Consider the following 24,377-nt stretch of genomic DNA (forward strand, 5'->3'; position numbering starts at 1 on the left):
AACATAAAAACAAAATATTTTGTCGAAGAAATTATGAATTTATACAAATTTTTAAGATCTTTATACAGGGTGTATCACTAAGTACAGTGGTATGGTTCTATGGGAAATCATTACCATTATCAAGAAGCGATATCTAGTTTACTAGGGAGAAGGTATAAGATGCCTAAGTATTCGCGCGCCATAGTCCCAGTCCCCCTCTCCTCAGTCGGAAAATACGTAATTTTCGTCATTCGCGTCGCGCTGAGGTGAGTTTTCAAGAACCAATGAGATGCTGGTTATAATTTAGAGGCGGGGATTAACTCCGGACCTACGTTTGGACTGGAGATAAAGCTAGAAATGTGGCGAATTTATTCCTTCTCCCTAATAAACTAGGTATCACTTCTTGATAAAAATAAATACTATCCGGACCATTAAATACACCAAATAAAAAACTTGGCAACATGTACTAAAAAAATTCTTTCCTTACCTTATTTTCGGTTAATTAAAATTTAATCGTGATTTAATTCTAATATATATTAATTAAGAAGCGTTGTTCCTTACACACCCCAGGAAACGGCATAAATTTTTCCACGAGATAAAAGTGAAAACAAACGTAAAAAAAGTGTTTTAAGTAGGCCGTTGAAAAGCAGTAATTGTCCCATATTTGTCACCCTTTTTTTTCGTCTGAAAACTTTCGTAATATTTGGAAAATTATGTTTTAGATCGTGGTAAAACACCCCCTTAATTTGAATAACATCTTTAACTGATGAAACAATATCAACGTGTGGGTTTTTGTATTCAAATTAAAAATTACACACAGACTTGATTACAAATCAGTAAATGTATTTAATGGAAATTCAAATAGCGTGATATTTTTCTAGGCCAATATCAATCAAAGAATTTCCGATCCAATTTCAATTAATTTTTCTGTAAAAACCCTTTCAGTCATTTTTGAAACTTTCCAGCATGCCTCCAAGAAAAATGATTTAATAAAGCCAAGAACAACTTTCACTACTTTTCAAGGGAAAGTCTACCCTCACCTTTTCATTAGTTTATTTGAGTTTGTTTAAATTAAAGAATCATTTCTGTTTCAACGTGAAATAAGCTTAATTTTTAAGCGATAAGGCCGAGTTTCTGCATGAAAAGGCTTAATTACATCATAGAATACTTAAATTATAAGTAAAACGGCTGAATTTCAATTCAATAAAAAAGCTCAATTTCAACCAAAGACAAAGCTGAAATTCGACCGAAGACAAAGCTGAAATTCGACCGAAGACAAAGCTGAAATTCGACCGAAGACAAAGCTGAAATTCGACCGAAGACAAAGCTGAAATTCGACCGAAGACAAAGCTGAAATTCGACCGAAGACAAAGCTGAAATTCGACCGAAGACAAAGCTGAAATTCGACCGAAGACAAAGCTGAAATTCGACCGAAGACAAAGCTGAAATTCGACCGAAGACAAAGCTGAAATTCAACCGAAGACAAAGCTCAAATTCAACCGAAGACAAAGCTCAAAGTCAACCAAAGACAAAGCTCAAATTCAACCGAGGATAAAGCTTAATTTCCCAAGAAAAGACACCACGAACAATTTTAGAGAAAAATATTTTTGCATAAAATAAAATATTATATTTCTGCTTGCAATCAACTTAACGCGACCCTTTTCCTTTAATTATTATCTGATAGTCACGTGACTCCTAATACGGATAGTACAGTAAAAGGGGGGGATTGTAAATCCTTCCCTAACGGGATATAAGAGCTAGACTTAACTCCTCCCCACGAAGACAATTTAAAGAAGCGGTTTTCAAAGCCAGGATCCCACACATTAACTTTAGTTTCAGTACAGAGAACCAACCGTGTTTTCTACTTTCTTCTTGACGGCAACCATACATACCAAACTAGTTTAAAACTCTCAACAAATCCCCAAGTTACAAGTACATTCAAGACCGTTTCCCATAAAGTAAGTTCGTTTGTTCCTTATTTATTCAAGTGTACTTAGCATTAAAATAAATATAAAATTAATATAATTAAACATGGTATATACTTTAGCTGGTGAAATTTGAAATTTAGAAAAGTTCAAAATAGTTCGCTGATATAATCAAATTAAAACTTAATGTTTATCAACGTATACAGGTCATTACATTTCAAAGTTCAAAAGCAGGTTTTCTAAAAATGTAATAAAAAAATACTTATTCAGGTTTATTAAACCCCATTTAAAAGAGAGCCACGAATATAGCACCTATTTAAGGAACTTTGAGAATCTAAGCGAAGTCTGCCATAAGTTTGACCCTAAGAATAATTTATGGCCGAGTTATCTGAAAGACCTTTAATTAATCTAGACATTTTTCCCAAGTTCAAACGTCTAAATTTAAAATTTTTCAGGCCTCATCGTATATGTATAACTGATTATAAAATAATATAAATTTAAAGAAATCAGGGGCCTCTATTTTGACTTGAAATTTGTAGAAAAGAAAATACTTTTAAATTTAAAACTAATTTAGTTATATTTCCTTTAAGCTTAAGGTATAAATAATTTTCGAGGGGGTCATTTAAGGGTCAAGGACGGTATTAAATCACAGCACGGGTGTCAGAAAGAATCAAACAATTCCAAATTGACCTTGGAATAAGTCCATCAAATCAGAAAAAGAAATAAAGAAAAAACATTCTTATTTTGAAACCGAAAAAACTAATTAGTTTTAGTTAATGCCTTTACCATTTACGGCAATAATAATTTTCGGAACAATGACAAGATGTCACTATTTAAAAATAACGGCGTTAAATAAATTTAAAATCGTATCATAATTAAGGTTTTCTTAAAAAAATTTCTCCCAACTCAAAAATAAAATAAACAAATATTTCAGGAATAATTTACGAAAAATATTTAAAAGTTAGTTAAGTTTGGCAACAATCTCGAGTTTGCTAATTGGTGCCAAAAATTAAACGTAATTAGCGTTAAAAATTTATGACGCTAAATTATTCAGATTTGTTTGAGAATATCTTTCTTAATTGTCAACTTCCTAATCAGTGTTTCTTTACTTACGTTAATTGCCTTAATTTCTTAAATTTTGGCTTTGCATCAACCAAGTAACCCATTAAGCGATTAACCAAAAAATTCTTCAGTAATCATTAAGCTATGCTATTATGTCGTAAATTTACTAATTTTTCTTTAAACCCAAATAACAATTACTTAAATTTCGTAATAAAGACGCTAGTTGATGAGAAGATTCAAACTTAGAGGAGAATATCCGGTGATTATCTTTAATAATTAATAAGATAAATTAAATTTGACGGGATATATTTTAAACTAGACAAGTTGATTGTTAAATGATACGTCAATAAATGTCACAACTTACAACAATATTTCTAATTTAAAAGGTAGAATAAATCACGGTTGAAAGACTAACTTAACAATTGCAGCACCTAACGCGAATCGTGATTTCATTTTACGTATCATTCATTCACTCATGAATATTGAAATCAATCTTCAAGAATAAATATTGTTGGCATTCAACCGCTATCTACAATTCTAGGATTAAATATTCATTGGAAAAACTGAAATAATTCATTCTTTCGCAATATTTAGTAAGAAATAATGGGTCGGTACTGATTTGACCTTCGTTAGATTAAGGGTCAAATACTTTAAAAACCTAAGCCAAAGTAATTTGAAGTCAAAGTCACCCTTGGTAACGTGACAATTAACAAGTAGTAAAGGAAAGGCCCCCAAATTTTTTTTATTAATAATTTAAATTATCCGTGACCTTTTGAACTTTTGAGATAATTCGCTAGTAAATTGACCTAGACCTTAGAGAAAGATTTTCTTCTCTCCTTGAAAAGATTTAAGAATTAACTTTAAAGTTATAATACTTAACACATTTCCGGCAGTTACGTCACTTCTTTAACAGAAATGTTGCAATTTTGACCTAGATAATAACAATTTCCAACTAATTTTGATTTTAGCGTAGATGTTGTAAATATTTTAAAGTAACAGAAAAAATTACAAGATAAGACATTTTCACCAGAATTTTTTTTGTCTTACTTCCGCCGAATAGAAGAAGTTAATTTTCTTTTAGTAACTTCGAAGATTAATTTACTTTTTACAACATAAATCGTTTATGTTTAAATATTTAGATAAGCTAAGTTAAGCAACTATATAATTATCGATAATTTTGTCTGCGATTTTAGACCCTAATTAAATGAAACATTCGATACATGCAAAGAGACTATTTAGTATTTTTGGTCGTCTTTGGCAAATATGACGACGAAGATTCGCTACTCGGGAAATAGCAAATACGTAACATATCTGGATAATTCTATAGTATAATTTTCCTAAAAACATCTATAGGAAAATAGCCCAAATTGGCTATTATCATTATTTTTTTGGGCCTATTTTTATGAGAAGATCAAATTTGGTCCTAACAAGATTCAATCAGGGATAGATGTAATTTTAGAAGCAGGAATGGAGAACGGTTAGTATTTACTTCAGTCCGACTCATAGCCCAGTATAGAGCCCCTCCCTCCAACACGTAACGAAAATTTTAAATTATCTTATTGGCTCACTTAAACTACGTTTTGATGACGTTGCTAACGGGAAGGCGAAAAATACGTTATTCCTTTTTACCTCTATCGCTATGACCCGCTTCTTCTTTCATACCCCCGTCCCGGGGAAGGGGGTCCGGGACTTTGACGCGCACCCAGATTACTCTGTTCTCCATTCCTGCTTCTTAAATTGCATCCATCCCTGATTCAATTCAATAAATTTTTACTTCCTATACATATTTAAATAAAACAGAAATAAAAGTCAGATATATTAAAATGTTTTCAAGGTTATCTGGTATGGGTGTTAGTCTAAGTGGACAGCAACAATTTTTGAACGTTCTAAGTATTTCGAAGTGTTGGAATTTCTTGGAACATACACGTGTTTACCTCAAACGTCTCTAGGTCTGGGCCAAAGTCAATTATAATTTAAAGGAAAATATTAAAATCAATAATTTCAGTTCCGTGTTGAAATAGACTTTAAGATTAAGTGATACTATTCCTTTAATATAAATTAATATAAACCTTATTAAATATTTATCTTATAAACTAACGTCCGGTATTTAATATAAAAAATACATTAATCGAAATACAATCAATATATCCGAAACCTAAACCATTCATGAAGAAATTTCATTAAATCCCCGTTTAACTCTATTAGCTTCATTTCGATAAACAATCGTAACCTGAACGGCAAAATCCAGTTTGCAATTAAAACTTTGTATAAACAAATACTTTTATATTTAGAAACCCCAATTAAACCCGACCAATAAAAAGTAGAACGCTGATGATTTTCAAATTCATTTGCGTGAAAAAGTTTTCATGATCAAACCCCTTCGTTTCGATAGCCAACAATTATCATGTATTCATATTACAATTACAATCCTTACAGTCCGTTAACCATGAGTTACTCGAGAGGAACGCCTGGTACGGCACCAGGAAGTATCATAACCACACCGGGGAGAAGTACTGGTCGATACAGCAGGGAAGAATACAACGAGTACATGAGGGAATTGATGGAAAGAATGAGACTGGATTACGAGAGAAGGCGTGACCCTGGAGCGGCCGGTGTCCCGACACCCACCGGTAAGTACTTATATATAGAGTCCTCGAACGTTATTGGGTATATACCATGGCCATCTTCATGGTGACGGCTTTTCACGAACGGCTCGGGAACCGAGTCACTCGCCTTGCTTACGAAGGAGTGATTGCTTATAAGACTGATTTTGCCAGAATCTTTGTCAGAACCGTTTTGAAATGAACTAATGACAATGAATCTGGGTACCATCCCAAAATTGTGATAGCTATCTCGGCAGGTTAAGCTTAGTGACATACTTTAGAGTACTTAAAATGGTAGTACCAAAGTTGATATCACAACTTGTCTGAGATAGCTCCAAATGGATGCCAAAATGCATGGTGTTCCTAAAAAAAGGTAGTAGGCATAGTAGACCGAAGTGCAGAGTGTACTATGGGTAATTTTTTGTCGATGGGTAATCCACGACATTTTAACAATAGGTCGTCCGTAAAACACTTTAATCATACCTTGTGATTCCCCATAGAACCACCATCCCACTGTAATTCGGTCCTATAATTACCTCCCTTTTGTAACACCCTGTATATAATTTTTAACTACGTTTAAAATCCTGTACTAATCAAATCTCTTTGTTGAACATTTTTAACATATATTTCCTTACTAACTTTTGGCAGCGGCTTGTACATACCATTGGTGTCAGGTTAATTAAAGTACTTAAGTTTAGAAATAATCCGCATGAGCGCTTATATTGTGTTACCGTAACATATTCCCTTCAGGTACCGGACTTCCCGCCGTTCGTGCAATGCTCAACAAGTACAGATCCGTAACCGTGGATTTTGTTATGAAAAGTTAAACCAGACCCACGCATTAATAACTGCACGATGCATCCATTAATTTAAAAAACACCCCATTAACTAATTAATCTAATTTGAATAATTCTTATTCATTTAGGACCGAAACCGATCGAGGTACAATTGGTCGAGTTTTACTCCAAAGAGAACGCCAAAGACCACCATACCGCCGATTACGAGATAGTTGACAGTGCCACCGGACCTGTCCCCGTATTGAGAAGGGGACAACCTTTTTACGTCGCCCTAAGATTCAAGAGAACTTTCGATTCGAGACAAGATCAAATAAGATTGGAATTTACTTACGGTAAGTCTAGTCATAATTAAGTAACTAACAGTAAAGGCACCTGACCAACTACTTAAGCGTGACATCCCTACAAAATTTCAACCTTCTGAGTAAATAGGTTTGGGCTGGGCCTTCATTATTTTGACTTGCTCTAATGGAGGTACTTATCAGTTTTTTTACCATACTTAAGGTCCTCAACCTCACCATATTGCCAAAGGAACTCTCGTTCAATTACAAGTAACGGACAACAACAATTTTCAACGCGATAAGAATCGTTGGGATGTTCGAACTCATCATAAAGAGGGACCGGTTGTTACATTGCAAGTGCAATTACCAGCCACCATCGCGATTGGTATTTGGAAAATGAACGTAATTACCAGTCTAGCTAGTAACCCATCGGTCACGGAGACCTTCAAGTATAAAGAGAATATCTACATCATATTCAATCCGTGGGTTAAAGGTCAGCCTAAAAATAAAAATAGACCATGTTTCGTTCTTGAAAATAATTGAGGATTGTTAACAGAGGACTCGGTTTACATGGAACGCGACGACGCCCGTCAAGAATACGTCCTGAATGACGTCGGTAAAATCTTTGTCGGCTCCTACAATCAGCCCAAAGGACGGAGTTGGATTTATGGCCAGGTCTGACACTCATAACTAAGTCAACTAAATTCAGAACTTCAGAGGAGATATGTTCTAAAAATAAAGGTCTCTTAAATCTATATAGTTCAAAGACGCCGTTTTGCCAGCTTGCATGTACATGTTGGAGTTGTCTGGATTGGACTATATCGCTCGCTCAAATCCCGTTCGAGTTGTTAGAGCCATATCAGCTTGCGTAAGTCTAACTAAGACTTCGTCTAAGCAATAATAATTTAGTAAGAAATCGAGGTTGTTTCTGATAGGTTAATAGGGAAGATGATAACGGCGTTGTGGTTGGTAATTGGTCCGGAAAGTACGAGGATGGTACTGCCCCTTGGATGTGGACCGGAAGCGCCCCCATCTTGGAGAAGTTCTTAAAAAGCGGGGGAGAATCTGTGAAGTACGGACAATGTTGGGTTTTCGCCGGAGTTACCACTACCGGTGAGTTTTGGTTCTAGTGTACCATAAGAATGCCGAGGTTCCATAAAGTAATTCCTCCAAGTTTCAAGAACCTCGTGTCATAATTAGTGTCCCGTAAAAATGATTTAAATTTGCATATAATTAGAGCTTCGTTCTAATATCATTTAGTTTGTCGGGCCTTGGGTATTCCAACCAGAACCGTTACCAACTTTGTCTCGGCTCACGACACCGATGATAGTTTAACAGTTGACAAATTCTTCGATAAAGATGGTGACGAAATAGAGGAAGCCAATAACGACTCCATCTGGTACCTTAATTGCTTAAAATACTTTCCCAAGTACTTGTAAAAACGGGTCTTATCTAACCAGGAATTTTCACGTCTGGAATGACGTTTGGATGAGCAGACCCGATTTACCAGCGGGTTACGGTGGATGGCAAGCGATTGACGCTACCCCGCAAGAAACTAGCGAAGGTAAGTGCTTGTTGCAGCGAGATATCCTCAGGGTGTGTAATACATCTACGTTTTAGGCGTCTATCGCGTGGGTCCAACATCTCTGGAAGCCGTTCGAAAGGGTGAGATTGGTTACGCTTACGACGGACCTTTTGTCTTCAGCGAGGTCAATGCCGATGTCATCCATTGGCAACTGGACACGGCTAGCACGCAAGGATGGAAAAAATTGAAGACTAACAAATTCCAGTAAGATACGAAGGTTATAATAATAATAATTCGAAAATCAGGAAGTAATTGAGAAATCTCTTTCAGCGTGGGACGTAGCATGCTAACCAGAAAAGTGGGCCGATTTGATAACGTGGGCGATACAGACGCCGAGGAAATTTTGGGACAGTATAAAGACCCCGAGGGTAAGTCGGTGGTAAATAACATCGTAATTAGCGAAACGTTTCTTGACGTTCGTATCCCCCGTAATAGGCACCGAGGATGAACGTATGGCTGTACTTAACGCGGCCCGTAATGGTGGCCTGTCGTATCTTTACGATATGCCGGCTCCCGGTAAGGAAGACGTTACGATGAAACTGAGAGACATTGACCGTATCATGATCGGTCAACCATTCCACGTGGTTGTGGACGTTGAAAACAAAAGTAACGAGAAAAGAACAGTGTCTTGCGTCGTGTCCGCCAGTAGCGTCTATTATACCGGAATAATCGCTCGCAAAATCAAGAGAGAGAAGGCTGATTTTACTCTAGCTCCTAGGCAAAGTTAGTACTCGTAAACGTATCCTCATTCACGGGACTATTTCTAACTTGAACATTTACAGAGGAACAGTTGGCAATTCAAGTAACTGCCGATGACTACTTGGATAAATTGGTGGATTACGCTTTGGTTAAAATCTACGCCATCGCTACTGTCCAAGAAACCCAACAAACGTGGGCCGAGGAAGATGATTTTAGTGTGGATAAACCTCAACTGAAACTAGAAGTACGCACTTTTTTAGTACTTCTTTTATAGCCAGTTAAAGTCTAATCATTAATTAATATCTTTTGTAGATATTGGATCGTCTTTCCATCGGCAAGGAATACATGTTGAAAATGACCTTGACCAACCCTTTACAACGACCTCTACAAGAATGCTCTTTCACCATCGAAGGACCCGGATTGGCTACGGCTTTTAAAAGCGATTTCCGGTACGTAATTAGTCCTACTTAACGCGCTCTTCATTTAAACTAATTATAATTAAATTACAGGGATATCCTACCACTGGAGACCATCACCCATACGGTGACCATTCGGCCGCAACGATCTGGTTCCAGAAACTTTATGGTTGTCTTTAATTGTCGCCAAATCTTTGACGTCACGGCTTCAAGAGCTGTTTTAGTGGCCTAAAGGGTCAAGGGTCATTTAGTGACCATAAATACCAGTGCTTCTTTTGTTAATCATTAACCATACTGTACGACAACTTATCAATATATGACGTAACTTATTTTCTCTTTGATATATAATTTCAAAACATAGCGTGAATTAATTTTAATTAACTTAGTATAGTATTTTAGGCTTAATACGTTCAGATTCCCTTATTTTCTACCTTGTGACAAAAAAACGTATTTTACAATTATTTTTGTTTTCATATTTGAAATAAAATTTGTTAGTTTTAAGTTCATATTATATTCTTGAAGAATAAACATATTTTACCACGAATTTCAATGACTTTCAATGATTGAGAATTTATTACACGAGTTAAATTCCATAAATCTTAACTCCAATCACAATTAACATTATTTTGAGGTCCACAGTTCTATAGGAGATAGGGGGTGTCCTTTGAATATGTTATAGCCCTATTTCTAACCTTTCCAACGATACCATATACTTGAAGTTACAACAATCAGGGATCGAGTAATTAAGCAAAATGTTGAGGTTGATATCGCAGTTGACATTATAAGAATGTGTTTCATACAGTCTTTGCGTTTGGGAATACGTTCAAACATCTTGAAAAAATATTTTAAAAGGTGACAAAAATGTCAGGGTTATTTTATCAATTCCAACATACACACGGTAGCTAAAATTATTCTATTTTTAAAAATAATCTCGAAACAGCTCAACGGCATCTGTAAAGGCCCACTCAGACGTTGGTGAAGTCGCGATCGAACCAAAAAGGTTACTAGAAACCTCTAGCCTCCCAATGGCAGGGCTTCCACTAAAGGTTCACGCAATTGCGGGTTTTCTTATCATTTATTCTGAATCAATCGTCTCATATACCCTTTTCCAAAAATTCTTAAAGAGGCATACGCTTAAATTCAAAGGTCAATAATAGCTAGGTTTAAAATGATTTTAGGAATGAAGTTTCTTAAAATGATTTAACTATAATTAATCTAAATTAACGTCGATTAAAATAATTTATACCAATTATATTTATATAATTATTTAAGAAAAACCACTTAATTTGGTCTGGGCACGGTGAGGTTTATTTTGGTTTCCCAACTTGTATTTTATAGTCTGAACGGGCCTTTAGACGTACGTACGCACTAATACTAGTTTCGCGTGAACGAGAGGAATTTCAAATTTGATTTAATAGACGTCATGTAGAGCTTCGCAACTATGCCTCGAAAAGAAATTCCTAAACCATAATTTCTCGGAAGTCTAAAATTAAAAAACAAAATAATAAAATTCCAAAAACAAAAATTAAATTGTTTCAAAGAATAAAGAATATCTAATTAATCATTAGCAGGGCGTGAAACAACTTGGGAAAGATTTCAATGGGTTACTTTAAATGATTGTTGTTAAAATTAAACCCTGAATTAATTGAAATATTGCAGGAATGAAGGTTTCAAAATTAAACAATCTGGCTGGCTATATATACAAATTATTTCTTTATAAATAAACTTGGTAGGTTTTAAGAAAAGCCTTTCTTACGTTGAAATAACATCATTAAGGGACAGTTTTCAATCGCGCTTAAATTTTAATTTATTTACTTTGGAATTAATAAAGTAATTAAATAAATAATTAATTAATTTATTAATAAAATCTTTTCAAATCTACTAAATTATGGGTAGGTAACTTATTTTAAACTTTGAAAAGTCTTCCAAAATAGAGGGGCCACTCGCTAAAGGTAATCCCTTGTTCAAAATAATAATAACAAAATCACCCTTAACCTTTGACCCCACAGATCATTTTACAAACTATATCCGAGGACGTCTTCTTTCTACGTAAATTTTCATCGAAATTAAATGACAAGCGTAACGTAACGAGAAATATCAATTTTTTCACCACTTTAAATATTTTGATTGGACAAAAGACAGGAATATATATAGATTTTTTCTACTTGGAATTATTAACTAGCCATTTTCTGAGCCTTTCTGCTTGAACTAAAAGGAAGGGGGTGTGGAAACCGTAATATTACCCCTGACGTCACGCCTAATGCATTTGAACTTAAAAGGTAACTATCGACCAACCCGAATGTAAACATGTTCTCTTCGCGAGTTCTGAACGAGTTGAACTACGGTTGACGGTTGTCCCATGTAAGAGAACAACCAATAAATCGCGAGGAAGGAGGAGAGGCCGTTTTAAGCCCTTTCCCTTACCTTCAATCAGATATTAGTACGGGGTCTACGGTTTCTTTAAGATTCCAAGTGGAGGAAATCTACCTATTCGTATTAAGATAATGGTGATTTTCAGTTCATCTATGGTATTCAATGATAGGCCTAGGAAACAACTTAGCAACGCAAAAGCTCATTCAAGGGCGTTGGCTAAATAACCAGCCAGCTCGCAAAACTAAAAAAGAACGAAATAGAGTCCATAGAATTTAGATTTAAGAATGGATATAAGCATCCGGAGCTGAGCTGAAAAACCTCAAAACAGGTTTCCTAACTAACAGCATAAGTTTGTAAGATATGTTGGCCATAAGTTTTTCAGTGGTTACAAACTGGAGCTTTTCATGAAGTGACGTAGGCTCCGAGGTAAAGCGACGTCATCTGGTGAGGCGCTGCTGTCAAAGAAGCGATATCTAGTTTATTAGGGAGAAGTTATAAGATGCCTAAGTATTCGCGCGCCATAGTCCCAGTCCCCCTTTCAAAATACAAGGGGGGACGTAAAAGGAGGCCGGGCTACTTCGCCTCTCCTCAGTCGGAAAATACGTAATTTTCGTCATTCGCGTCGCGCTGACGTGAGGTTTCAAGAACCAATGAGATGCTGGTTGGAATTTAGAGGCACTAATTAACTCCGGACCTACGTTTGGACTGGAGATAAAGCTGGAAATGTGGCCAATTTATAACTTTTCCCTAATAAACTAGATATTGCTTCTTGGTACAGACAAAATAGGAAGATGGACATCCTGCAAAATTAACCACCGAGTGTAATCTGCGATTCTCGCGCTTGTCGTTCTCGATCTAGCTCGAGCTGTAAAACTCTAGCATTAAGTATAGGTAGCGTCATACTTATGGAACGAACATATCTTAATAACTTATGCTAACAGAAAAACTGAAAAAAATACTACGACGCTTACGAAGCCACAATGGCAACAAAAAAAATTATTTTTTAAAATCCCACACAAGTTAAATCTTCCACGATTTTCTCAGGAAAAAATAAACGTTTCATGGCATCATTAAGTAAATATGGATGTATCAAACGTGGATGACTTAATGACTGATAAATGTAACAGTAACTAACGAGATCCATATAAGGTCGAAAAGATTACGTTCATTCACGAGACCTCATTCAATTACTAAACGGAAATAAATTATATTTATCATTTAATCAAAATTTAAATTTTGATTTGGTAATTGGTTCACTTCATTCGTAACTTCCCTTATTTCATAACGTGGTGATGGTAATACACTTTGATAAATAAATGTTTTAGTTTCAAAATCATGGGGTTAAAGAAAATCCATTGAAATTTATAAAAATTCAAAGAACAATATTGCAAAAAAATAAAAATAAAAGTTTGTTAATTTCTGATGGTTTCAAAATTGGAACGGATATTTTAAATAGGCCGTCAGTAACAAAAGCTTTCGAAAACTAAATAAAATTCACCAAAAACCTAAAATACTGTAGGCCTATACTTTTTTATAATAAATAATTTACCAAGGTAAACCCTTTCATAAAAAAAAATTACCACTAACACTAACTTAGGGGTAGGTATGAAAAACAAGGGTAATTCATATTAAATTACGCTGGTGTGGAATGTAATGTGTTAACGCCTACAACCATTCCATAATACAATCTTAAATGTTTGAATATAAAAAATATACATTGCAAAAAGGGTTTTTTGTTATATTTTTTCTACCAGGTTTATTTTAATATATTAAAGTAGAAAAAAATCTCGTGAAATAACATTGAAGTAGAAAAAAATCTAGTGAAATAACATTGAAGTAGAAATAAATCTCGTGAAATAATATTGAAGTAGAAAACAATCTCGTGAAATGACATTGAAGTAGAAAAAATCTCGTGAAATAACATTGAAGTAGAAAAAAATCTAGTGAAATAACATTGAAGTAGAAAAAAATCTAGTGAAATCATATTGAAGTAGAAAAATTCTCGTGATATAATCTAACAATTATCACGAGAAAAAAATGAAATTAAACCTATAAATGACGTGAAATCAGATCACACGCATCTCGCGTTGAAACTTAATTTTAGAATGAATTTAATATTACTTCATAAATGACATCATATCCTCTCGTATAGCGTATACGATTGAATTTACAAACTAACTAAAACAAAACGTTGAACACGCAATTGAGACTTGAGAGAGATCTAAGATCCGGTCATGATATTACCCCACACACATAAAAACCCTAGAATAAACGGGGTATTTTTTAATGCCTTTAAAACTGAAACTAAATTTCAAATCGAGATGGAGTAGCAGCGTCTAGCCGCCAGACGATAAGATATCCTAACTTCAGAGCCCTACAAAAACTTTCACAAGTATAGTTTAAGCTCGCTTTTGGTTCCTTCAGTGGTTTAAGTAACACAACCTAGTTTAAAAACAAGCGAACTCTTTCGGAGTTTGCCAAAATTTACCCAGAAATTATCACCGACGCGTTTCTAAGTGAAAGTTCTTCTAGAACGCGTTTTCAGACATTGTCGAGCCAAACGGGACTCCCTCTTAAAAGTAATGGATTGTTGTCTAAGTTGAACGGGTTTCAATTTAATTGTGTGGCGATTTAACTATTAAACTTAATGACAATTTAAATATTATAATGGGTAATTGTTTGTCATCTTTTCGCGCGGTTTTTCGACCAAATCGGGCCATAACCGACTCATCACCGGCTTCAATTCCGCTAACACCGAATTTCGATGAAAAACCAGGTAATCTTTTATTTTTGAAGTTGTTAATTAAAATAATTAATTTTTCAAGGGTTAAAAAATATTTCCACGAGTTTTCCATGAAATTTATAAAGTTCTCAATAAGCGTAGTTAATACCTTGAAACAAATCAATCAACCCTAAGTTAATTTGGTAAAAAATAAAATAAATAAATAAAAATAATTGGCGCAAATTCCTTGAGTTTTCCATGAACTCCCTGATAAGTAAAAATCCCCGTAACAAAATAATGTGTCCCAAATGAAAATTACATAATATTTCTAAATCATCTTGTCCCATTTATAATAAGAAACTAAAAAAATGTTCAAAAACACCCCCAAACTTTGAATATATGCTTTTAAAAACACGGAAATATTATAAGAGCGTAGGATTACTTAGTACATTACCTTGAAGGCCAAACTCCATGTAGGTAGTTAAAGATTCTTGTTATGGGCGGAGAGATTCCGTAATCCGAAATACTAATCAATTCATATATTGCTGTATACAGGGTGTTTCCGATAAGTCGCCCAGAAATTAAATTACGGTCAAACAATTGATCCATGTAAAATTAAATCGATCCCTGGTCAAACTGAGTGCAAAGTGTCACCAGAACATGGGCTCTAACATCATTTAGTTAACTTTGACTATGGGCTATTAAATGTTGCACACTCCATGTTGGTGGGTGACATTTTCGACTTAGTTTGACCCAAAGAACACTCAGCCATTCAATTAATGTCAGACTTATCGCAACACAACACCCTGTATACTTATTTATATATCGCTGTATATTTTATGGATTCAAATAGTTGGCACAAAACGTATATGTATAGCAAATGATACGTGTCTAGTAATATATCAAATTCATTTCAAGTTTCTACATTTCAACCTCTACAAGATTTATTAATTCCTAAGCCTAATTTAGGACCCAAGATATTAGCCTAAATTGTAACACATTGCTACCAAATTCCTTTCGTAATAAAAAAACCGCAATTGAAGCTCTGTACTTTTCTTAATTGCAATAAAGCGTCCCCTCACCCCCTTGTCAAATGTAAGGAATTTATATCATTCAACTGAACTCTCCTTGAGGCCCTAAATCTAATAAAGATTGGCCTTTTAGGGCCGGAGTGATTATTCATGGGATAGTCGATTTAAATTCATATTAATAACTGCCAATAGATATCCTTATCGTACGACTACATTCTATTGACGATATGATTTTAATTCAATTTAAATTTAATTTAAATCGATTGGTTTTCAAAAGGGACAGTAACACGTGCGAGGAGGTAATCAAAGGGGTAGGAACACGTCCTAGAATGTAATCAAAAGGGTAGTAACACGTCCTAGAATGTAATCAAAGGGGTAGTAACACGTGCTAGAATGTAATCAAAGGGGTAGTAACACGTGCTAGAATGTAATCAAAGGGGTAGTAACACGTGCTAGAATGTAATCAAAGGGGTAGTAACACGTGCGAGAAGGTAATCAAAGGGGTAGTAACACGTGCGAGAAGGTAATCAAAGGGGAAGTAACACTTGCGAGAAGGTAATCAAAGGGGAAGTAACACTTGCGAGAAGGTAATCAAAGGGGTAGTAACACTTGCGAGAAGGTAATCAAATGGGGAAGTAACACATGCTAGAAGGTAATCAAAAGGGGAAGTAACACGCGCTAGAAGGTAATCAAATGGGGAAGTAACACGTGCGAGAAGGTAATCAAATGGGTAAGTAACACATGCGAGAAACTGGTAGTCAAAGGGGCAGTAACACTTTCAAGAAATGGGAAATCAGGATTTCTTTTTTATAATATTCCACCTGTCTTGTTATATTTGGTAAATTTTTAATAAATAAAAATTTAGCTATTCACGATTAAACGTGAATTTAATATTTTAGTTAGGGCTATTATATTAAAAACAACTTCAATTCTTAAGCGAAATTTCACGACGAGAGAAATTCGCAAGAAAATTTCCAGGAGAAAGTTCATTAAGAAAAATAACAATTAAGATCAAAATAAGTGATAATTTCTTTTTAATTAATGGTCTAGCTGGTCTGAATAAGGTTTTAACGTTATATAGTGTATAAATTACAGGCATATTTTGCGCCATTTTTTAGCTATTAAAACTCGTTTACAAAAACATCTTATCGTAGACTTTAGTAGAAGTTTCAAAATTTATTTTTCAAAGTACTTCTCGTATTAAAGAAAAAAATAGAAATATTGTAAAAACATGCTGTTCATATATTTTTCAAACTAGCCTATTACAGGGTGTTACGATTTACCTACGACTACAATGCAGGTAAAAGCACTATATATATATAATTAAATCAAAACAATAATGGTACTGGAAACGGGGATTTTCAAAAAGCGTTAACGGTAATCATAAGTTCAAGATTATTATTACTACACACTTAAATTGAAATATGTCTTTGAAATACAACTTGGCGTTCACTCTAAGTATATAATTAAATTCGGGGTTTCAATACCCACTTCTGGAGGTGCCAGGTTTGGTTGAGATTTATTATGACATTGTGGGCGTTTAAGTTAAAAGTCATTTTGTCTTTGCGTAACACCCACGCCCTATTCAAGGCCTCACTTTTCAATTATTTAACATAATTTATAATTGTTTAACTAGAATATTCAAAAACATTTGTAGCGGCTGCTAAATAAAAACCGAACTATGTTAATAACTTGTGTCATAGGAGTATAGAACATTTTCGACTCAAAATTTATGAATTTCCATAGTACTTCGACGAGGGGTTAGTCACTTGAATAATCAGGTGTACAAAATAACAGAAATCTATTACTTGATTTCTAGAATTCTTAGAAAATCATCAGTAATCACAATAAATTTTGTGGGTAACCAAGGTAATCGGAAATCTAAGATAATCACTGGAAATCACGTGAAATCTTGAGAAAATCAGAAATAATCACATGATTTAGTAGTAATCTTTTGTAATCACTTCGGTAATCACACATTTCGTGAAATAATCACGCATAATCAATCGAAGAATTCGAAAATCCAAAATAAAAATCGTCGTAATCAGTTGAAATAGAAATAATCACTGCATTCATCGAAATTCACGAAGAATCCAGTGGTAATCACGGCATTCACCAAAATAACAAATCACCGGAATTCAAACAGAAATCGCAAGTAATCCGCGGCAATAACGGGAAATCAGTGTAAAGATTATGGAAATCACCCAAAACAATCGTAATCACGGAAATCAAGGAATTCATTCAGTAATCAACGGAATTCACATAAAAATTCAGAAATCAGTAATCAGGTGTACAAAATTTTGGAAAATGACCAAGCCCCTCGTACCGAATTCGATCCTATGATTACCCTCCCTTTATAGAAGGAACACCCTGTATATAAACAAATTATTGATTTACGCTCAAGGTTAGGTGTCAAAATATTAATTAGAGGTTTTAGAAATGACGTGATTACAATAAATAAATAATTATCAATAATTGACGAGACCATAATTACTATTTTCAAATATATAAATGAAGTTTGTTTTTAAAGTACATCTAACCACCAATTTTCAAATACTTGTTCTCTACTCGTGGTGGGCCTCTTAGCACTCGAATTTTTACGTGGTCTATCAGAACTACCCCGGTTTGACCCCAATAAAGAAAGGAACTTAACGTGCCGATGTCAAATATATTTTCGCACGAAAGAAGTTAACGTAAGAAATTTATTGCAAAAGATTTCGTGGTCCTTATAGTTCAAGAAAAATCTTAGGAAATGACGTAACCGGTCCGGTATATTAGAAGCAACAGCTTCAATTTTGGATTCTCTGGTTTGTGTTGACCTGATTTCCCTTTTGACGTCAGCGATATCATCAAAATTTTTAAAAAGAAAAATTACAACTCAAGAAATGATTTATTAGGAATGCATACAATTAATAGGAATAATTTTGTAGCCAGCCAGCCCATTTTCACTCAACGTATCTAGGGGGATTTTATTGGAACCAGGAATAGATTTAATTTTAGAAGTAGGAATGGAGAACGGTTAGTATTTACTTCGGTCCGACTCATTGCCCAATATAGAGCCCCCCTCCCTCCAACACGCAACGAAAAGTTTAAATTATCTTATTGGCTCATTAAAACTACGTTTTGATGACGTTGCTGACGGGGACGGCGAAAAATACGTAATTACTTTTTACCTCTGACGCTATGACCCGCCTCTTCTTTCATTCCACTTCGTCCCGTGGAAGGGGGTCGGGGACTTTGACGCGAGCCCAGATTACTCTGTTCTCCATTCCTACTTCTAAAATTAAATCTATCCCCTGTTGGAACTTAAGAACTAGACTGATAATTATATATGACGAATAATCTATCTCGCTGTGCGTGGCACCTAGGCACTCGCGTTGCTACCAACCAATGAAATTAGACAGTTAGAAATATGTCAGAATTATGAGGCTTGACGAACAGCAAGTTCTCAAACCCGGCCCACAAACCCCGCATAGAAATTAATGTGCGCACAATTATTCCTATTAACTATATTTATTCCTGGTGTTAACTAATCTCTCGCTTCAAATTGCGGGAAATTTCGCGGAATCTAATTTCAAGTGATATAATTCCAATTTTAATTTAATCAAAGAGAGTATGAACTGATTATTTCATTACATAATTTGATAGTTCATACATCATAAGGGGTATTTCGCGTTAATAATATTAATTAGTTGCACTTAATTATTAATTAGGTACAACTAATCAATATTATTAGGTACCTAATTTTAATAATTAACTGGTTTAAATCAATCCGAGCAACCATATTTGGTGGGGATAGTTTACAAAACCCCGCCCACTCCCCAAAAATACTTTCCTAAAATAACTCAAGAGAGCCAGCAACCCTAAATTATTGGTATATACCCTCCAAGCAGTCTGTACTTTGACCGGGCCATGATTTGTAAAATTAACAGAGGGGCTAACCACACTTAATAAATAATTACGCAGTCTAAGTTTTACCATCTTAGTAATTCATCACCATAAGGCGAGGCGACTTCATTAAGTAAATCCAATCACGATTCTAATACGTTGAAAATAATAGGAGTGAATAGCCCCTCGCAGTTAAATTCCACCGTTTCTTAAAACAAATAAACGTTTTTAAAGCTAGCTGATGATTAAAGCAAACAATTACGCGAACCGAGAGTTGATTTTGGCAATACCTCCCAAAAAAAAGATTCAAAGTTCAAAACGCATTACATCTGTTCAATTTAGAATCTCCGTACGATGATTTTTGATGGACCATTACTTTTCTCTTTAAGACAAGTACTAGAGGAAGAACTAAACCATACGAACCCGAGTCCTAAATATAGAAATATAACTATAACCAATATCAGACTCAACTAAACATGATGTCATTTCGTGTTTTTCGAAACGGGCGCTACCGATACCTATCTCGATTCAGATTAACAAATGGTTCTTACATCGATAAACCGTACTATTTAGGTGTCGAAGATGGTAACGTGGTCGAAATCGAAACCGAAAAGGTCCTCAAGGTTCATTCCGTGGATTTCATGATACCGGAAAACGCCGGTAAACACTACACGGACGCGTACCAAGCCGTGACTTCACCGACTCCGAAATTGGTCATACGCAGAGGATATCCGTTTAAAATTAGAATTAAAACTAATCGAGATTACGATCAGGATAAAGACGCGCTTGTTCTGGTCTTTAGCGTTAAAGGTAATGTCACTTAAATTAATTACTAACGGCGTGCGTTGTTGGTTAACGAGGGTACAATTTATTAGACGAAAAGAATCCATCGTATTCCAGTGGTACCATGATTATGTCACCGGTAATGCGACCGGAAGACGGTACATTACCACCGGATTCTTGGAGGTCCAAGATTGATAGCGTGGAAGATAGAGCTATTGTCATTGAAGTATGTTTGGCTGTTAATAGGGGTACTTAAGTCTATGCAGCTCCTTACAGCGTTATCTACTTGTAGGTGACACCATTAGCGAATGCCATCGTTTCGGAATGGACCCTGGTCATCGATACTAAACCGCGTAAACACGATATTGCCAACCCTACTATTATCAATTTCACGTGTCCAGATTCGTTCTTTATCCTTTATAATCCGTGGTGCCAAGGTAATTACATCTCAAGTACTTAAAAACCCACGGAACTAAGTTTAATTATTATTTGGCACAGATGACCTGGTGTATCTCCCGGACCCAGATGATAGGCGCGAATATATCATGAATGACAATGGCCTCATCTGGAGAGGAAGTCATAATAGTCTTCGACCCAGTGTCTGGTTATTTGGACAAGTAATTAATCTTTTCCGTTTGTAAAATTGATCACAAGCTAACGAGACTCTTCAATAGTTTGAAGAGAGCGTTTTGGAGTGTTCTTTATATCTGCTTAGCAACGTGGGTAAACTCCCCGTCGCTGATAGGGCTGACCCGATAAAGGTTGTCCGTCATTTGTCCGCGGTGGTAAGTACAATGAGGATTGTACTTATGCACTTGGAAAGTACTTTATAATGCACTTAATTAAAACAGATTAACTCCTCGGATGACAACGGTTTAATTGTCGGTAATTGGACGGGGGATTACAAGACTGGTACGCCTCCGACGCAATGGTCGGGGAGTCAAAGTATTTTACAACAATTTTACAAAAAGAAGAAATCCGTTAAATTTGGACAGTGTTGGGTTTTCTCCGGTGTTTGTACCACTGGTAAGTCAAAGGTTTAAGTCTAATGATCTTAATTAAACATAATTCACGCAATTCCAAAATTCTTTCACGCAGTATGTCGAGCTCTGGGAATCCCAGCCCGATCAATTACCAACTTTTCCTCGGCCCACGACACTCATAACAGCTTAACCATCGACCTGTTCTACGACAAAGAAGGTGACCCGGTGGAAAGACTTAACGTGGACTCAGTTTGGAACTTCCACGTTTGGAACGAGGTTTGGATGGAACGACCCGATCTGGAACCTGGCGGATACGGAGGTTGGCAAGCTATCGACGCCACACCCCAAGAATCCTCAGACGGACAGTACCGTTGCGGGCCAGCCAGTGTAGCAGCCATAAAACGAGGGGAAGTACTGAAACCCTACGATACTCAATTCCTTTTTGCCGAAGTCAACGCGGATAAAGTCTACTGGAGATACAGGGGCAAGAATAAGCCGTTGAAACTCATTCAGAAACAATCGGACAAGTAAGTACTTGTGCAGAGATGTAAGAAGGATCCAGGGTTAATGAATTTTGTCTCGTTATCACAGAATCGGCCAGTTAATAAGCACAAAGGGTATCGGCAATACCAAACGCCAAGACGTCACCCTTGACTACAAATACGCCGAAGGCACCAATGCCGAAAGGGAGGTAATGTTAAGGGCCTTGCGCCAATGCCACAACGCCTTCTCGCGATATTATCTCAACGAGGAACTAGAAGACGTTGAATTTGACCTACAATTACTGGACGACATCGTCATAGGGTCGCCTTTCACGGTCCATCTCAAAGTAATTAACAAAAATCGGGATGGTAAGGCGTACGCGGTTGAAGCCGTGCTAAGAGTGGACACCATGTTGTACACCGGTGAACTTAAGAAACTTGTAAAGAAAGAAAAATTTCAAATTGAAGTACCAGCTGGAAAAGGTATGAACAAACTTGAACTCTCTCCTCGAGGGCGTTTAAAATAATTAAAACTTTTAATTCATTTCAGAGGAAAGTATCGTCCTCAGGTTATCGTACGCTGAATACGAAAGGGTCCTAGTTGACCAAGCTGGTTTTAACATTGCCGCCATGGCTTCAGTCGGGGAAACTGGGATGGATTATTTCGCCCAAGACGATTTTAGGGTTAGAATGCCCGATATCATCATAGAGGTATATCCCACGAAACTTATATTAATTAGTTAGATAGATACCAATTAAGGCTTAATTACAGCCCGAAGAAGATTTAGAGGAAGGCAAAGAGTTCGCGGTCAAAGTTCACTTCAGAAACCCATTGCCTAAAGCGTTAAGAAGGGGTGTTTTCACAATAGAAGGTCCAGGCTTGGGTGACCCCGTCATCATCAAACTCAAAGAGTAAGTCGTCGTAATTGAGCAAATTTACAGGGTTCGTACGGAACCTGGATAAGTAAGGGATTTTGAAAATGGGGGAAAAGTCAGGGATTTAAAGTTTCTTCCTAAAAAGTCAGGAATTTAGTTTAGCATATCAAACCATGCTTTGAGCAATGCTAAATATGGTCACAGGTGTGACCATGAAGTGGACTCTGGTGAACACCTTAAAATGGTCAGGGATATTTTTTCAAAATTTGGTCAGGGATAAGCTCTAAAAGTCAGGGATAGGTCAAGGATTTCGTTTAGTGTATCAAACCATGCTTCGAGGAATGCTAATTATGGGCCCAGATGTCTGATGAAGTTGACTCTGGTAAACACCTTAAAATGCTCAGGGATTTGATGAGATAATTTGGTCAGGGATAAGATGGAAAAATAAAAAAATTTCGTCCGAACCCTGATTGAAGATGAATGTAAACGTAAAATTTTATGGAATTTTCAGGGACGTACCAGCTAATGGAAACGCCGTGGCCGAAGCCAAACTGACCCCAAGAAGAGGAGGGGAAAAGTCAATCGCCGCTAAATTTAGTTCGCGTGAACTTAATGACGTAGACGGTGATAAAACTATTTTCGTTCGTCCAATCAACGCTCAGCCTTCTCCCGAGACGGAGAAACCGACCGAGTAATTATGGATCATAAGAATACATAGAATACTGCCAATGTTGGAAGTAAGGAAAGATAGGCCGGTATTATTGTTTTATATCCATACCTAGCTTTGACTATATTGGCTGTAAATCAGTGGACAATCATGAAAATGAATTTTAACTAATGTTTTATCTAGACTGTAGGTATTTAAAAAATATAATTTTACTATTTCCTTCATGAATATTGATTGTCACTATGAATTGTTAAACTTTAAGCCCTGAATATATTTTCTATACTTTTTACAACAAATGAAGTAAGAAAACTTCATGAACCTAAAATCTTTTAAAACCTTTCTTTAGTATTTTACATTAATATCTGTTAACTTAAAATCAAACAAATTCTATATTTTCTTGTTATAAAAATATTGTACGTTAGTATTGTGATAATAAAGAAAGTAAATATACTAATTAGTATAGTTAGTTTTTTGTCAAAATAAGTTCTCAATTTGGAGGCCCCTTGCCCCTGAAAGGTGGGCTTACCCGCGAATCTCCTCCGCGATTTTTGTGTCTGGTCAAACGTAATCTCGCTAAAATTTTTAAAAAGTTTTTGGATTGTTTTTGAAGTTTCTCAGTGTTTTAAAACCAACATATCCAAAATATAGGTATTATAGGATAAATTTACGAATTATAGGTTTTTATAGGACCATCTCAGAATTATAGGTATTTATGGGTATTATAGGTACTTTGGGAGCCCTGAATTATAAATAAAATCCGATAATATTATTTGACAGATAGAGAAATGAAGTCGCGAACAAAAATTGGGTCAGCGAGAAAGCAACAGGTCAATATATATATAGAGAGAGATTAAATGGAAAAGCATTGTTCCTAGGTAAAGGTTGCGACGGGCAACGCCGGAAAAAATATAAAAACTTCATTTGGAGCCTTGTTGCACAATATACATCGTTGCACAGGTCACTTTACACCATTAAGGAAAGCTACGAGTATAATACAAAACTAACGCGCCTAATACCAAAGTAAAGTGGTTCAAGAAAAATCCATACCGCAAGCTACAGTTCGCAAATCTATACTCCCAACAGAAGATAATTACCCTCGAAGTTATTAAATGAAACCAGTTCACCTTATCCCCTATTGCTGGAAGTTAGGCTTATATCTGGACTCGTGGAGGGGAGTAACGGGTAGAAATTAATCTGTCGTCTGCTACACTACATATTTTTGGCCTGT

General features: G+C 35.7%; 2 protein-coding genes across 3 annotated transcripts; both read left to right on the forward strand.

Annotated features, from left to right (window-relative positions):
• Positions 1-1,475: 1,475 nt before the first annotated feature.
• Positions 1,476-9,891, forward strand: LOC149651304 (hemocyte protein-glutamine gamma-glutamyltransferase-like). 2 transcript variants are annotated; one of them, XM_089848175.1, is made up of 16 exons: positions 1,476-1,937; positions 5,403-5,596; positions 6,320-6,391; positions 6,495-6,698; positions 6,868-7,137; positions 7,201-7,319; positions 7,405-7,512; positions 7,580-7,757; positions 7,905-8,043; positions 8,105-8,208; positions 8,265-8,433; positions 8,500-8,597; positions 8,665-8,952; positions 9,012-9,172; positions 9,241-9,377; positions 9,438-9,891. In XM_089848175.1, exons 2-16 carry the CDS (start codon positions 5,413-5,415, stop codon positions 9,574-9,576), a joined length of 2,370 nt encoding a protein of 789 aa, XP_089704301.1. In that variant the 5' UTR covers positions 1,476-1,937; positions 5,403-5,412; the 3' UTR covers positions 9,577-9,891. The 2 variants fall into 2 exon arrangements, with proteins under 2 accessions (XP_089704301.1, XP_089704302.1); XM_089848176.1 differs by lacking the exon at positions 6,320-6,391 and having other exon boundaries at positions 1,489-1,937.
• Positions 9,892-14,057: 4,166 nt separating this feature from the next.
• LOC149651305 (annulin-like) lies at positions 14,058-23,563 on the forward strand. Its single transcript, XM_089848177.1, has 12 exons — positions 14,058-14,493; positions 19,932-20,168; positions 20,234-20,367; positions 20,434-20,578; positions 20,640-20,758; positions 20,816-20,926; positions 20,993-21,167; positions 21,240-21,651; positions 21,716-22,089; positions 22,157-22,317; positions 22,379-22,518; positions 22,994-23,563. The coding sequence occupies exons 1-12, from the start codon at positions 14,385-14,387 to the stop codon at positions 23,175-23,177; spliced, it is 2,301 nt and encodes a 766-aa protein (XP_089704303.1). The 5' UTR covers positions 14,058-14,384; the 3' UTR covers positions 23,178-23,563.
• Positions 23,564-24,377: the final 814 nt, after the last annotated feature.

This window comes from Phalangium opilio, unplaced genomic scaffold (genome assembly GCF_054372755.1).
Source record: "Phalangium opilio isolate 3A_F unplaced genomic scaffold, DU_Popi_V2 ptg000082l_1, whole genome shotgun sequence".
Classification (NCBI taxonomy): Eukaryota; Metazoa; Arthropoda; class Arachnida; order Opiliones; family Phalangiidae; genus Phalangium; species Phalangium opilio.

Bases quoted from the DNA above. Each gene is read 5' to 3' on its own strand.
- LOC149651304 (XM_089848175.1), top strand. From the start codon at position 5,413: ATGAGTTACTCGAGAGGAACGCCTGGTACGGCACCAGGAAGTATCATA. The intron at 8,434-8,499 runs GTAAGATACGAA...AATCTCTTTCAG, and splicing joins TTGAAGACTAACAAATTCCA to CGTGGGACGTAGCATGCTAA. The intron at 8,598-8,664 runs GTAAGTCGGTGG...CCCCCGTAATAG, and splicing joins ACAGTATAAAGACCCCGAGG to GCACCGAGGATGAACGTATG.
- LOC149651305 (XM_089848177.1), top strand. From the start codon at position 14,385: ATGGGTAATTGTTTGTCATCTTTTCGCGCGGTTTTTCGACCAAATCGG. The intron at 20,759-20,815 runs GTAATTAATCTT...ACTCTTCAATAG, and splicing joins GTGTCTGGTTATTTGGACAA to TTTGAAGAGAGCGTTTTGGA. The intron at 22,519-22,993 runs GTAAGTCGTCGT...TGGAATTTTCAG, and splicing joins GTCATCATCAAACTCAAAGA to GGACGTACCAGCTAATGGAA.